Raw genomic sequence first — 12,077 nt, forward strand, 5'->3', positions numbered from 1 at the left:
TTCTTATCCGGAGACGATCGCTGATAAACAAGCCGCTTGTAGGCACAAGAAAGGGCTGAAGATTATACGGCTCTCGGTTCTGAGGCTTATCCAGCGATTATGAGGCGTGGTTATCGAGCTAACATTAAGGATAAATTTAGAGGCTCACCCATATAAAAACGTAAACAACAAAAATAACTGGAAAAAGCAAATCTTAGTTAGTTTTTCAATCTCATAACTAACTAGTTCCGTAAACAAATTGCTCGGAAATTGATGTATGAATTTAATGTAGCTTGCTCCATTTCGCTTTAACGCTTAATTTTGCCAAATAGTCGCAACAAGATCAAAACTGGCGGAAACGTGTTATATCCAAAACCTAGCCTGTTCTTTAGGAACGCGCAGGCTATTAAAAAACCTGTTTGATAGCTTATCTAAAATACTTTCTATACAAGCATGTATAAAGGCATTCCCAAACCAAACATTCTTGTCTACACTTTCTCCGCTGGTACCTGTCGTATTTTGTCGTTATATCGCAGGTGGTAAGAGGTTGTTTGACAGTCACTTGGAAATTCGCGCGCAAGAACTTTTGCGTGACGTCAAATCTTTCTGTACTTTTAACGCGCTATTGTTTTATTTTGGGCAAAAAAAGTGTACTTTGAGGAACTTTTTAGTCATTGAGCAACGATAATCTTTGTGTTCATTTGATGATGTTCATTCGGCTAGGCCAATCTATTTTCTTCTTCAGATAATTTTTGGACAACCCATTTTAATCCCAATCCACGGGCCTTCTCAGACTTCATTCCAATTCAATCCTGGGAACCCGTCTCTTCCTGAAACACCTCTCTTCCTGGGGCCGGTTCCTGAAAGCTCGGTTAGCAGTAATCGGTAGATAAATATGCACTTTATATCCAGATAAATCTATCCGTAGATAAATTGGGTTCCTGAAACATCCGATAAAGTTATTCCTGGATAAAGTAGCAGATAAAGTTAGCAGAGGTCGGGAGGGCCCGATAAGTCGCTATCTGCCGATAAGTCATAAAATTCAAGATGGCGGATGAACTGTCGCCATGGTTATTGGGAGAACACAGATTCTACGGTGAAATAAAACGAAGATTAAGGTAAAACGGGCTAATATTTGCTGATTTAGCGGGTTTCATGTGTACAATTTACTCCTCAAACCAGTTTTCTTGTCAATTATCTACCGATAGCAATCGGAGGGATAACTTTGCTTTCAGGAACCAGATTTTATCGGTCAGATAGCTATCCACCACTAAGCAAATTTAACCTACGGATAAGTTCTATCGGCAGATAAATTTATCCGACTTTTCAGGAACCGGCCCCTGGGAACCATTTTATTCCAGGAAAATCCTCTTTCCTGGAAACCCTTTTATTTCTTGGAAATCCTCTTTGCCTGGGTAACCTTTTCTTCCTGAGTACCTTTCTCTTACTAGGAACATTTCTTTTACAAGGAACTTCTCTCTTCCTGGAAATCCTCCCTTCCTGGGAAATCCTCCTTCTCTTACCTTCCAGGTTATTGAGGTCAGATGCAGAATACGCCCTCTTCCTTCCTCTCTCCTCAGATTCTCCCTCCCTTTCCCCTTCTTGGTGTGTAGTGGACTCCCCCCTGTCATTCTCAGCCGGGTGTGCATCAACATCATTGGTGAGGTGGACGAGGGAGGGGGGTCCATTGGGAAGGTATCCTAAAGAATGATGACTAGACTGAAATGGAAAAAAAGCAAAAATAAGCAGCGTGTTTCCTTAATAATTAGATAATGGAAAGCTCAGGCCAGTGCAAGATAAAGTGTATAAAACAATCAAATTAATCTCTAATGAATATGGAAATACGAACACACCACTGTGCTTAGCCTGCGAAGCAAGCATTTCTGTACTGGAGATTGAGATTGTCAAAAACTCTTCAAAGCGAGACAGCGTTTCTGTACGGAAGATTGAGATTGGGTTTTGTCAAAAACTCTTCGAGAATGCAAAACAGGTTCTGAATGAGAAAACTTTCCTAAAGTACTTTATAAAGAATAAATCGAAAACATCCAGAGACACAAAAACTACAGCACATTAAACATACAAACTCACCTCTAATGATGTGATAGAAGAGTTGGGAGTAATGATATCTATAAGATCTCCCACCGCAGGTTCGGCTGAGCTGTGACGCTGTTCTTCAATTGTTTGCTTTTGTTCAGGTGTTAGTATATTCCATACTCTAATATATTCTTTATTCTGTAAAGTTTGACTTTCCAGAAATTGATCATTAGCCATTTGCCACGTTTTCTTTAGTTCTCTGTGAGCTGTTTTTTCTTGTTCAATCAATCTACAAACTGAAAAAAATGGAATTATAAACTTTGTCATAATCTTCACCACCTGATTTTGCAGTAAATTTGAACAATTTCAGTATTCCAGAGGTGTCAAAATCTCAAATTTCACCCAGGGGTCACGTCTCAAATCCTGAGCAATCTCTAATGCTTGCCCCTATTTAAAAATAGATATGCTGATCTCGCCTCTGAATTGAACCATTTTTACCTACCATTATGTAATTCATTTCTAAGTTTTTCTGCATCTTCCTGGAGCACACCTGGAATACATAAATAGGAATTATGATAAGGACTTGTCTTAGGGGGATGAATTGAATTACTAAATACCATATCTCTATGCATGGTATAACTAGAAAGACTACAGGCAAGCTGTAGAAAAACTAGATGGTCTGCGTAGGCGTGGTGTAGACATTCCTTTTGTGTGGTGTAGGCATTCCTTTTGCTCCGACCAAGGGCTAACGCTCAAATGTCAGCGCAACCAATCTGTTTTACAGAGGCGTTTAACATACCTTTTCAACCCTGTGTTGATTCGTACAATATCTCCATGCACCTGTGTAAAGTTATCTGATTATATCCTCACCTTTCTGTGTATTTAGCACAGCTACATACATCTCTAGGTCTGTCCTAGCAGACCGTTCGGACTCAAGATACTGTGAGAGTTCCTTGACCTGCAGGGGAAATTACTAGAAACTTATACACACGAGCAGCGACTGCATACATTCATAAAGTAAAAGACAGTTTTTTTGGTAATAAAACTACATTTATATTAGCCTTGATATATCATGAGATAACTAGGGGGATACAAGGTTCTGATTAAATTGTTACCAATTTAGGAATTTTGAATTTTCATATAATATGCTCAGAAGCTCAGCTTTTCTCTTGTTCAAAAACTGAGCTCCTCTACTGGTGCTTAAAATGTTTTTTTTTTCATCTAAGGCACAATATTGCTGTTTAATCGAGAACATCATCTTCATGCACTTGCCCCAGTCCTGACATGTCTTACCGAACATGGGCTATAAGGAAAGCACAGCTTTTTGGTCATCAAGGAGGAATGGGAGGTAGGGAAGGGGGGTGGGGGTGGGGGTGGGGGTGGGGGTGGGGGTGGTTGAAATACACACGCCCCTCTTGGTAGGCACCTGATAACTCTTCTTGCTGACTATCAAGTTTAAATAGTTTAGATAAGGTTACCCTTGGCAAGGGTGCCAGCTTGCCTTTAAAGACTAGTTATCCCTTGTATTGACAGGTTACCCCACATTTTGTTGGATTAAAGAGACACCTGATATCATATGCATGGGGTCTAAATACATGCTCCTCTGAACAATACTACATAGAGCTAGTGCAGTTCATTTCTCCAATGCACAAAAAGAGTAAGCAAGACTTGAGAGCTAGCCCCGTTGTCCACTATGTCTGCTATGTGTGTAGAATAATTCCAATTTACCTTTTCCTCTAATTCTTCACTGTCATGTTCTCCTTTGGTTTCACTTTCTTTAACTTTCTCTTTTTTCCCTTCCAGTTCCTAAAACAAGTATAAGAATGGTCCAAAAATGTTACTGTTCATTGTTAAATAAAATTCCCTGATTACCATGAAATGACATAAAAATGTTTCAAATAAGACAAAGAATTCCTTGCAGGGCTAAATAAGCTAAATACAAAATGTGACTTTTTAAATTTTGATGAGAGTTTTTACAAAGTGTCATTGATATTTGTAGCTATAATCCCATGTTGAATGGCATACAAGTGTGGCAACTTACTTTTAGTCTATTTTCTGTTGTGGAGAGCTTTTCCTGTGCCTCCTTTAGTCTCGTCTTCAGACCCTCATTCTCCTTTCAATGTAACACAGCATTAGCACAGTCAAGCAGGCAAGTTTGGTCTAGATGTATGTCATAAAATACCCATCACCTGCTCTAGGGGCATAACTATTGACTTCCAAGCATCAGCATCCTGTTGAGCCTTTACAAAAACGTATGCATATCAATAACAAAGCATCAGGTTAATAGGCTATTCCAACTACAGTATAAGCATGCACTCACACTCGGCTTGGAAACCTACCTCAACTACCATCCCACACTTTGTTTAGGTTCAAACTTTAATTGGCACAAGCTGCATTCTGGTAATTGATGTAGGTTTCTATTGTAATGCGTGTGCAAGCTCATAGCTGGTATGGCCTATGTTATAAGCAATAAAATCTAGAAAATACCACAATTGCTTATAAAAATGGGTGGTTTTTGCTAGCGTGACAAAATAGCAGTTGACAAGGACTCTTAAATCACTGAAAAGGTACAGAGTTATACTTCATATTCAGGGCTTAATTTTAACATTCATTCTCACATTAAAAAAAATAAATCTTTTTGGTAACCAGATAAGTTTTTAGACGCTTCTCTAAGGTCAGTTATGTAAAGCACTTGAGCTTGGTAGTGATATTGCTTACTCAAGCCCTAAATCTCATTCTACGAATTAGTCAAAAAAGCTTCAAGTTCCAGATATACAAGTAATGCAGTGCTTTATGTGTGGTTTAAAGTATTATATATGTATAAAAAAATTAATTGACAACAGACTGCCACAGAGCAAGGATAGTTGTTTTATCTTGAAGCCTGGCTAAACCTATAAACATTTTTTGCAATTTATTATACCTTCTTTCCCATCATTCATATACCTTCTTTAAACCCTCCTCTAGATCACTAGACTGACCACCAGGTGCTGGGGAGGAAGGTGCAGACGACCTCTTGACCACACCTGCAACAGCATCTGTCATGGCAGACATTACCCCAGCATTTCTGCCATCCTGACCAAGTTTATTCTGCAAGTCTTTTATCTGAGCGCCAAGCTTCTGATTGGCTGCAATAAGAGAGTGCCGCTCCATCTCATATTGATGAGCTGCCCCATTTCTTGCTTCCTTAACAGCCTCTGAAATGGAAAGGCCAATCATTAACTCAAATCAAGACTTATTACCGCACATTTAAGTTGCCTTTTTAAAAGCTCTTTTGCCCCGCTCATCTTTTTTAAGACTCTTTTCTAACAAGCCCCCCTCTAGAGCCATTTTTATTCAAATACCCACCCACCCTACCCCCCTATGTGCCCATGTCTAACTTCCCATCAAAACAACCAGTCTACATGATCCCAGGTCCACTTCCAAGCATTGATGCTTGTTTTGGAGAAATTCATTATCACTTCAGTTCACAATGAGCTAATTTCCCTAATTTCCCCAACACCACATAAAATACACACTAAAAAAACTGACTAGCATGATCAACAAATTCCAGGAATAGTACCTTTCATGATATGCTGCAATGATGCTAGCTCTTCCTGGAAGTGGGATCGTATTCGCTCCATTTCCTCTTTCTGTGTGCTTTCCAATAGGGCAGCTGTAGTCCGCAGTGTTTCACACTCATTCCAAGCCTCTTGAAGCTTGTGCTGGCAATCACTAAATGCTCCCTCAGCTTTGTCAGCCCGACTTCTCTGTACATCTAACTCAGCTAGAAATATAAGAAATTTAGAAATAGGCACTGAGAGTCATGGTTGTAGATACTGTAACATTTTTTTCGATCATTTCACAGCAGGTTTAGTAGTGGATATTGTTTTGCCTTATTCTATTTAAACAATTATTTGAGAACCCTGGTGCCTAAATCAGGATTCCAGGAAAAGGAATGACCGGATTATCCTGTTTGTCCTGTCATGGATTTCTATAAATTTATTCATATTACAAACACAAATATAAGAGGTTATGGGAAATGCAGTCCTCTTTGCTCCTTTAAATTCAAAGAATGTAAACTGTATCAAATCGACACAATTCAATGATGTAAACAAGATAGTAAGATATGCGAGTAAGAATTGGCCTTTTTAATTAAAGTTGTAACAGTGCTCAAACACGAATTTAGAATGATTTGTATGGTCTCCAAAAACGAAAAATAGCTTTTCTTGTCAGGAATCGACTTGTTGTTTCGAGGCCCACGTCCTGGCATATGCATACAAACGTATCATAAACTAGTCATCCGTACTAATCAAAAGCCAACACAATTACAATTAACGCATTTAATAAGAAATGGCTACGTAAGATCTAAAAAAATCTGTTCAAATCAAATTCAAGTTAAGCAACACTAAAATAAAATAAAATAAAATAAAAAGTGTAAAAGGAAATAACTAACAGAACGTAAGCTTAACTTATTACAAAGTTCACAAAAAAGGAAGTGGTGATGTTGACCAATTTGCGTGTAAGCTTGGGTTGAAGGATGTTCATATAATTCGCACCTTCTCGAGATAAATAAAGTTCTTTGAATTGAGCTCGCTTTCTTCCAAACTCATTTTCCGCTTCTTGCTTGATCCAAATTAGTTCTCTTTCTCTTTTCTGTAGTTGCAGGACGAGCGATTTGAGCGCCTCCACATCTGAGAAACACCTCGAAAATCTCAGCAAAATACACATTATCTTTATAGAAAACATAAAAATTCACTGATATCGTTCACAATACCTTGTGGCAGGCTCTGGTCGTCTGATTCCCCTAGTTCCGCCATTGCGGAGTTTTTATGAGCGAAATCAATCTTGCTCTAAATACGCCAGGAACCAAAACATGGCCGCCATGTTTATCCCACACAGCCTCGCTTTCGCGTCTATACCCAGGACTCCGCTTTCAAGGGGAAAACATACAATCAGAGTTCGGGACATCCGAAGAAGCTTATTCAAGTCTCCTTTTGGGAAAGAATGTTTTCTTAGAGGACAACTCTTGCAAGTGAAAATGAAGTTGTTTCTGAAGCAGCTACTGTCGTGGCGACGGTACCTGATCCTAATCTTGACTCCAGTGTTGTTCGCTCCGATCCCGATTATTCTACAAGCAAGGGTGAGTACAGGCTATTGTATCCAAAATCAACGTTTTAAAAAGGTCCTTTATAGCAATGGTTGTGGACAGGTATTCGGACACTCATAGCTGTCGGACAGCGACATAGATCCTGAATTTCCTAAGTCGCATTAAAAACAATTTCTACCAAACCTATTAGACCCTACGTGTTTTACTAATAGAACACATAGTATATTAGGGTATACTATTACAAAAGATACTTATTTTTACCATATTGATGCCATCACAGAAGCTGTCTTAACACTATTTGGTTAACACTATTTGGTCTTTACGGTGTGGTATCAGTTATTACTCATGTTTTCTACTTGTATTGTGCGCACGAATCAGAAGGCTTTAGACGATTTCGAGAAACATTTTATACTTTTACATAAGAATCTTTTTAATAAGAACGTCCAGTTTAGAATTCAACAAATTTAAAGAACATGCTGAGGCTCAGATAGCAGCAAAATAATGTTTTGTTAGTCTGATGCGTTCTAAAATGTAGATCAAAATATTTTATTGCTTTTGATGCCTAGTAATTCATGGGTATTTATATACACTAAATTTTAAGAACATTTGTTTAGCCTTTAAAATGCTCCAAAAATAAGAACGGCCCAGGCTCAACTAAAAATTATAAGTTGTTCTAAAAAATAGTATATCATAAAATTAATGAGAGTTTCGATATGGAATGATTCGTGGAATGCTTGTCTAAGAAAATCCCCTTTTTGGCTGAAGTATCCCTATTCGCGCAATCACACACGACGCGATATTTAGTGCTAAAGACAATGGGTCAAAAGATCGCCTCTTGCCTGTATCGAACTTGAAAGAGGGGAAAAGCCCTGATTTTATTTGGCGTTGGCCAATTTGACTAAAGTGCCGACAATCGAGAGAATCAGTCTTCTTGGCGCATGAACGTGTCATGGACGTACAACTCATTTCTGCGCTTCTGTAGCCTTTTCACCAATGCTTCCAATGTCTCCTCCAGTTATGATAGTTTTGATCCTGTGACTCAGAATTTCTCCACATCTAGCGCCACAGCCTACGCTGGCATTTCCTTATACTTTCTGACACTCGTATCAACGCCGTTACTTGTCGGTGGAAGCGGGAAAAGGGGGGGGGGGGCACTGAAAATATTGGGAAGTTTCAGGGGGGGGGATTGTACATGTTTGTCTTTATTTAATAGAGGAGCAGTTGTTTAGGGTTTATGTTTATACAATTCCTAGCCCCACCCTCCTCGGGATAATAAATAAAATTTTCCTTTGACCCTTATATTACGTGACATATAGGTTGGTTGCGTTACAGGAAGCCCGTTGCGCCTATGCTATTCTCATCATGGCCATCTTCTGGGTGACGGAGGTCATTCCTCTGGCTGTCACGGCTTTGTTACCGCTGGTTCTCTTCCCGATGCTCGGCGTACTCAGTGCTCAGGAAGCGAGCCTGCCTTATTTGAAGGATACCACTGCCCTGTTTATCGGCGGGCTCATCGTTGCGGTGGCGATTGAACACTGGAATCTCCACAAGAGGATTGCGTTACGCGTGCTGCTATTGGTGGGATCGCAGCCAAGAAGGTATTACATGTAATAAAAGAAAACCGGCGTAACGCCACATCGCAAAGCAGCCTGCGCCCTCATAATCAATCACTGAGTTATTACAGAAAATACAGAAAATCTTTATAACACTTTATTCTTGTCTCTTTGGGATCTCTCTTGAGTATTAAGGGCCCATTTTACTCACTCGTTTCCCTTTCAGCACCCATACATACAAGCGTGAGAGTTCACTATGAAGTCTATTTTCTTTAATTTTCCATTTTTCATCACTAAACAAATTCTCTTTCGTACTGAATACAAACCGAGTGCTAGGGTTACCTGTGCTATCCGTTGAGACTATGTTTGATTTGAAATGGGCTTTGAAATTGGAAGCGTCATGTCCTGCTGGCAAATTTAAATGCTTCAAGGATTTTGACGGATGCTGGGTCCGATTTAGTGGTGGGAAAAGATGAGGTTTTTGCAAATTCTTAAAAACTACAGTGAAAAAAGCAAAAAGGACTGCAGTCCCGAGGTTCGTAATTGAAATATGCCGGTTTCGATGGGACTAAAAAAAATATATTGTTCCCTGGCGTCATAGGTTGATGCTGGGCTTCATGGCGATCACTGCCTTTCTTTCTATGTGGATCAGTAACACCGCCACCACCGCTATGATGGTGCCGATAGCTGAAGCCGTGTTACAGGAGCTCAAGCGCGACAAGATTGACGCAGTGGAGGGGGGTGGGGAAAAAGATAGCAAAGCGCTTATGGACGAGGGGAAAAGGAACGAGACGGAGGCTGAGCAAGGTGTAACGCCGTCACGTGATCAAGTCACCAAAAGGTTTGCTTTATGTTCATTGCCGCAATATTGTACCAGGGGCGTAGCCTAGGGGGCCCGCATCCCCCTTTTTAGCAGCCAAAAATACAGTAAATGTATGAGACATTATCTAAAATACAGGAGAAAATGCCTTGAAAGTCCCTTTTGGGCCCCCTCCTGTTATTTTTTATTTATCATCTCATTCATAGTGCTCACAACTGTAAAGTTTTTAGTTTTTTCCATTTTTCCATTTTAGAAGTAATCAGTCAGAAGAAAGAGACAGTGACGAGGTAAATCATTTCCTTACCTTCCCAAAACTCTCGTTTATTCGCAGCACATTGCTTGGCCAACGAAGCGTTTCTGTGGGGTTTTATCGGAAATAGAAAGCGAACGAAGAGTATGACCGCGCGAAGAAAGGGGAATGGGAGGGATGGCACCTCGCATCCCCATTCTCCGCGCGGTCACACTATTCACTTACTGCCTTTATTCCGCTGGAACCCCACAAACACTATTCACTTACTGCCTTTATTCCGCTAGAACCCCACAAACACTATTCACTCACTGCCTTTATTCCGCTGGAACCCCACAAACACTATTCACTTACTGCCTTTATTCCGCTAGAACCCCACAAACACTATTCACTTACTGCCTTTATTCCGCTAGAACCCCACAAACACTATTCACTAACTGCCTTTATTCCGCTAGAACCCCACAAACACTATTCACTTACTGCCTTTATTCCGCTAGAACCCCACAAACACTATTCACTAACTGCCTTTATTCCGCTGGAACCCCACAAACACTACACATTGTCGGTTTTGGTGACTGATAACTGATGACTCACTGATGATTAAAAAAACAGCTATGGCATGTTACGTTCCCGTTCTGAAAGAAAAGCGACAATTGCTTCAAAGTTAGTTCAACGTTAAGAGTTAAATTTTATGTTTTCAGGAAGAGGAAGACGTGTTTTTCGGGCGGATGAGCAAAGCGCTGGTGTTGTGTGTCGCCTACGCTGCTAATATCGGCGGCACGGCCACACTCACCGGGACTGGGTCCAATCTCGTGTTCAACGGACAAGCACAAAGGTAATTCAGATAGTCTAAAGACTGTCTAGTGTTGTTGTGCGTCAAGTTAGTGATGGAGCAAAAAATATCGATATTTTCCGCCCGTTTCCTGAATAAAAGCGAGTACAATTAAATGTAAATTACATAACTATATAACAATGGTTAATTAAATATCAAACATTAAAAACTCGCATTTAGAGGTAAAACAAAAGGGCAAAACTTACTTAACGTCCCGTCCTGTGAGGTTTCCCGACGCCGCCGAATTGTTTTTTTGAACGCCGTCGACTTTGGCGGGACGCGGGAAAATGCTTAAATTCTGACTGGCGCGTGGCGTATAAGAAGGGTCTTGAAGGGGGGTTCCAAATCCCGTTTCCCGACCGTTATTCTCGAAAAATCTCGGTGGCTGTACTGTATACTATACAGGGGAGGGGGGGAGGGGGGGGGAGGGGGCTGAAAAGATGGCCTAAATTTTGAAGGGTTAGGAGTTTGAAGTTTGATGCTATTAAAAAGCTCTCAAAATGCGAAAAATTATATTAACTACGTTTTCAGCATAAACAAGAAGAGATTTGAAAAATCCCGTTTCCGTTGAAGCATGTTGATTCCCGTTCCCGGAAGACAAATCCCGTTCCCGGTAACCCTAATCCTGTTTTCCCGGTAACCCTAATCCTGTTTTCCCAGTAACCCTAATCCTGTTTTCCCGGTAACCCTCATCCTGTTTTCCCGGTAACCCTAATCCTGTTTTCCTGGTAACCCTAATCCTGTTTTCCCGGTAACCCTAATCCTGTTTTCCCGGTAACCCTAATCCTGTTTTCCCGGTAACCCTAATCCTGTTTTCCCGGTAACCCTAATCCCAAAATAAGGTAAATCCCGGCTCCCGTTTTACCCCTTCAGGACCCTCTATAAGACATGTCACGCAATCTAACGTCTAACAAACGTCGTCGGTTCGTAAGGTCCAATTGTCAAACAAAAGACGCTTTTGCTTTTGTTAATTTCAGCATCTTTCCGGACAGTCCGGCGGTCGGATTCGGACAATGGTTCAGCTACGCCTTTCCTCAGATGATTCTGCTTGAGCTTGTGGCGTGGGCGTGGTTACAGGTCTACTTTCTCGGGTGCTGTAGGTCGGTATGACAACCGTCAATCATTCTACCGGAAACGAAATTATAAACGAACTGCCATCATGTCGAGAAATAGTCTTGCTGGATGGTATGGTAACAATTAGTTACTTCAACAGGAAACAGCGAAATGTAAGCAAGATCATGTCCCGACTTATAGCCTTGTGTATGGTAATTTTCTTTTCATGGTACTAAACTTTTTGTCGTTTTGTTTTCATATCTTGTTGACAGCTGCAAAAAGACAACAGACAAAGACAGAATGCAGCACCAAGCGATCAACAGAGTTCTGCGGAAACAGTACGCGGACATGGGAAGCATGACGTAAGTACGCGACCACTGGAACATGATAACATAAACAGTACAGCCTCGATCTTGTTCCTTTCGATTTGCAATGTTCGGCGGGCAGTGATTAGCCTATATCGCACGCGAAAG

The 12,077-nt window shown here is 40.6% G+C and overlaps 2 protein-coding genes across 5 annotated transcripts in view; one reads left to right on the plus strand and one right to left on the minus strand.

The window, feature by feature from the left end:
- LOC5516616 (rab GTPase-binding effector protein 1) overlaps positions 1-6,907 on the minus strand; it is a 19,645-nt gene extending 12,738 nt beyond the window's left edge. For 2 of the 3 annotated variants that reach the window (XM_048726727.1, XM_048726725.1), the window contains exons 1-11: positions 6,767-6,907; positions 6,549-6,683; positions 5,573-5,776; positions 4,957-5,207; positions 4,203-4,253; positions 4,055-4,126; positions 3,742-3,819; positions 2,884-2,971; positions 2,516-2,563; positions 2,068-2,309; positions 1,503-1,698 (exon numbers count right to left, since the gene is read on the minus strand). In XM_048726727.1, coding sequence (XP_048582684.1) covers positions 1,503-1,698; positions 2,068-2,309; positions 2,516-2,563; positions 2,884-2,971; positions 3,742-3,819; positions 4,055-4,126; positions 4,203-4,253; positions 4,957-5,207; positions 5,573-5,776; positions 6,549-6,683; positions 6,767-6,809 — 1,408 coding nt within the window. In that variant the 5' untranslated portion in view covers positions 6,810-6,907. The remainder of the gene's footprint in view (positions 1-1,502; positions 1,699-2,067; positions 2,310-2,515; positions 2,564-2,883; positions 2,972-3,741; positions 3,820-4,054; positions 4,127-4,202; positions 4,254-4,956; positions 5,208-5,572; positions 5,777-6,548; positions 6,684-6,766) is intronic. The other variant, XM_048726726.1, reaches the window with a different exon arrangement.
- LOC5516619 (solute carrier family 13 member 5) overlaps positions 6,866-12,077 on the plus strand; it is a 9,177-nt gene continuing 3,965 nt past the window's right edge. The window contains exons 1-7 of one of the 2 annotated variants that reach the window (XM_032386427.2): positions 6,866-7,132; positions 8,432-8,697; positions 9,254-9,493; positions 9,726-9,759; positions 10,421-10,554; positions 11,529-11,651; positions 11,877-11,966. In XM_032386427.2, the coding sequence (XP_032242318.2) occupies positions 6,866-7,132; positions 8,432-8,697; positions 9,254-9,493; positions 9,726-9,759; positions 10,421-10,554; positions 11,529-11,651; positions 11,877-11,966 (1,154 nt within the window). The remainder of the gene's footprint in view (positions 7,133-8,431; positions 8,698-9,253; positions 9,494-9,725; positions 9,760-10,420; positions 10,555-11,528; positions 11,652-11,876; positions 11,967-12,077) is intronic. The other variant, XM_048726729.1, reaches the window with a different exon arrangement.

This window comes from Nematostella vectensis, chromosome 4 (assembly GCF_932526225.1).
Source record: "Nematostella vectensis chromosome 4, jaNemVect1.1, whole genome shotgun sequence".
Classification (NCBI taxonomy): domain Eukaryota; kingdom Metazoa; phylum Cnidaria; class Anthozoa; order Actiniaria; family Edwardsiidae; genus Nematostella; species Nematostella vectensis.